General features: G+C 40.8%; 1 protein-coding gene across 1 annotated transcript; it reads left to right on the top strand.

The window, feature by feature from the left end:
• The first annotated feature begins 501 nt into the window (after positions 1–501).
• Positions 502–2,031, top strand: CSUI_010718 (uncharacterized protein). The gene has a single exon (XM_068070820.1). It carries the CDS (start codon positions 1,607–1,609, stop codon positions 1,946–1,948), a length of 342 nt encoding a protein of 113 aa, XP_067917203.1. The 5' UTR covers positions 502–1,606; the 3' UTR covers positions 1,949–2,031.
• The last annotated feature ends 741 nt before the right edge of the window (positions 2,032–2,772 follow it).

The raw sequence follows: 2,772 nt of genomic DNA, 5'->3' as shown, positions 1-2,772 counted from the left end.
TTATCGGATCTCCCTCTTTATCTAGAGAGAAATGATCGACATGAGACTTTCAGGGACCGACAGGAACGGTTCTTTGTTTCTTTCACTCTTCTTTTCTTGCGTTTCTGTAGACGTTTCATGAACAGCTGGAGAAAGAAGAAAGACACCCCTCAGCCTGTTGTCGTCTAGCTGGCCATTAGAAGGTACTTGCGTCAAGAGACCCTTCAATCTCTCTCTCTATCTCTTTTTCTATTTTCTTCTTCTTCTTCATTTCCGAGGTCTCTCTATCTCTCTCTGGTAGGTGTTGTCTGGTCTTGTGGGGGGTTACTTGGCTAGAAAAGCTATTTCTCCATCATCCCTTAGCAGTCTTTGGAAAACGAAGAGAGCGAGCGAGACAGGAGGAAATGCATGATACTACTACCCCTACGACTAGTACTGACTAGCACCGCTCACTGTCTCTCTCGATAGCAGAGCTGTCTCTCCCTCCCTCTCTCTCTCTCGACACATGCCCCGCCATTCACCCATTTATCCATCCATCCTCACACTTCGGTCTCTTTTTCTATCTATCTATCTATCTTTTTTTTTTTACCTAGATATCTCTCTTCTTCTCCTTTCCTCTTTTCTTTCCGTCAGATAGAAGAAGATCTTCATGAGAGTGAGAGACGATGTTAGATGCGAAAGAGAAAGAAAGGAAGAAAGGAGAAAGAGATCGAAGGAAGATAAGAGAACGATATGATCATCGCCAGAGACATTTCGCTTCTTCTTCTTCTTCTTCTTTTTTCTTCTTTCTTCATTCCGACAAAAGACGCAAGCTTCATCTCTGTCTGTGTCTAAAGAGCTGCTTCCTTCATACTCGGTTTCTCTTCTCTCTTGTAAAGAGTTTTCTTTACAGATGATGTGTCTTTTTCCGTTCTTCTTCTCTATGCGGAGTCTTCTATTCTTCTACCCTTTTCAGAGAAACATTCCATTCTTCTTTCTTGGTCTTTTTCATAGATGGAGAGACGTCTTTCTTGGCTTTCTCGATCAAACACTTCCGTCTCTCTCTGTCTCCGTTTCTTACGGAGCGATGGATCATCGGTCAATCGATTCGTGAGGTGTACATACACCTCATACAATGTATACACGTAGATAGGTAGGTGTGTATGTCATTTTTTACATGCTGATTGATTCTATCGATCTTCTTTCCGTAGAGCAACATGAGAGCTATCTTCGTTCTTTTCAGGTGAAAGATACCAAGAATGCTTCCTTCTTTGATCATGCGATCCATTCTTCTCGTCTTCTGAAAAGAAAAGAGGGGTGGAGTGTCAAGAGAGATATTCAGGTGTATGTGGGGGGGTGAGGTGTACAGACACCTCTCAACATGAGACAATCATTGCTTTCTCTCTTCATTTTTTCGTGTCTTTCTCTTCGAGGCAAAATCTTCTTCTCTCTCCCCTTCATGATGGATGAACGATGACCAAGGAAAGGCGGGGAAGAAGAAGAGTGGTCTTTCTCTCTAACTTTCTTCTCTTCAACTTTCTTTCTTCTCTCCCTTTTGTAAAGCCGAAGTTCTCAGGAAACATTTTCTTGTTCTCCTTCTCACTTTCTCTCTGTCTCTACGCGTCTCTCCATTTATCGATCTGTATCTATGAATGAATGTAGAAATATACATACGTACATACATACATATAGAGATCTCTATGTAGCCGGGACACCTTTCTCCCCTCCTTGCTATCCTATCCTTTCCTGCTTCTTCTTCTTCTTTTCTTTCTCTTCAAGTTTACTTCTTGCGATTTTCTTCTTTTCGTTTTCTTCCTCATCTAGAGACGCCTTTGAATGCAAGTGTGTATACACCCTCCTCTCTCTTTCTCTCTGCCAAGATGGACACGGAAGCGAAGAGTCTCGCTATTCCTTCTTCTTCTTCTTTTTCGTCTTCTTCTGCAATTTCGTCATTAGAGACAGGTGTCAGTTTAGGCAAAGTTGTCGCTGACGAGCTATCAAATCAATTTGATAGTGTCACCAAAAGTCCACCCCAATGTGAACTTCTAGGGGAATTCGGCACTTTCGGGTAATCCATCTCTCTCTCTCTCATATGTGTACGTAAATGTATATATATCTATATGTATATATGTGTGAATGTATATATCATGTAGAGGTACATTTCGTTGTGCGTATGAATCTGTTTTCATATGTATGAGGAGGGTGTATGTGCAGGTGGCGGCTCGGTTTGGGTCATGGGACTTCGCCTGGTAGACAGACATAGGCAATTCATACATACGTACACATATATACATCGAATTCATACATAGACACTTTACATAAATCTTCGTACATAGACATTTCCGTATATGCCTACATACACTAGACACGCACTCTGGATGCTTGTGTATCTCCAGTCCTCATCTACGGAGACAGATATATATATATATATGCTTTCTCTTTTCCGTCGATGTATAGATAGATAGGCAAACATCTAGATAGATATCTCTATGTATGCATGTACATCTATATAGATAGACATTTCCATGCAGTGAAGCCTTTTTGTGCGGGGGAGAGAGAGAGGGAGGGAGTTCTTTTTCTTGCTGGCAAAAGAAAGAAAGAAAGCCTGCATGAATCAACCTATCTAAGATACAAAGACTAGTCTCGCCAGCTCTCTCTCTCATGTATGTGTGGGTGAATGTGTATGTATGACTCTCTCTATATACATACCTATACATAGACAACCCAATGCATATATATATCTATATAATAGTATATATATGTATGTGTATATATGTATATGTGTATGTGGATATATGTGTATGTGTATGTATG

Source organism: Cystoisospora suis (genome assembly GCF_002600585.1).
Source record: "Cystoisospora suis strain Wien I chromosome Unknown contig_8068, whole genome shotgun sequence".
Taxonomy (NCBI): domain Eukaryota; phylum Apicomplexa; class Conoidasida; order Eucoccidiorida; family Sarcocystidae; genus Cystoisospora; species Cystoisospora suis.
Note: the sequence above shows the minus strand (reverse complement) of the source record. Positions and strands in the feature narration are given on the sequence as shown.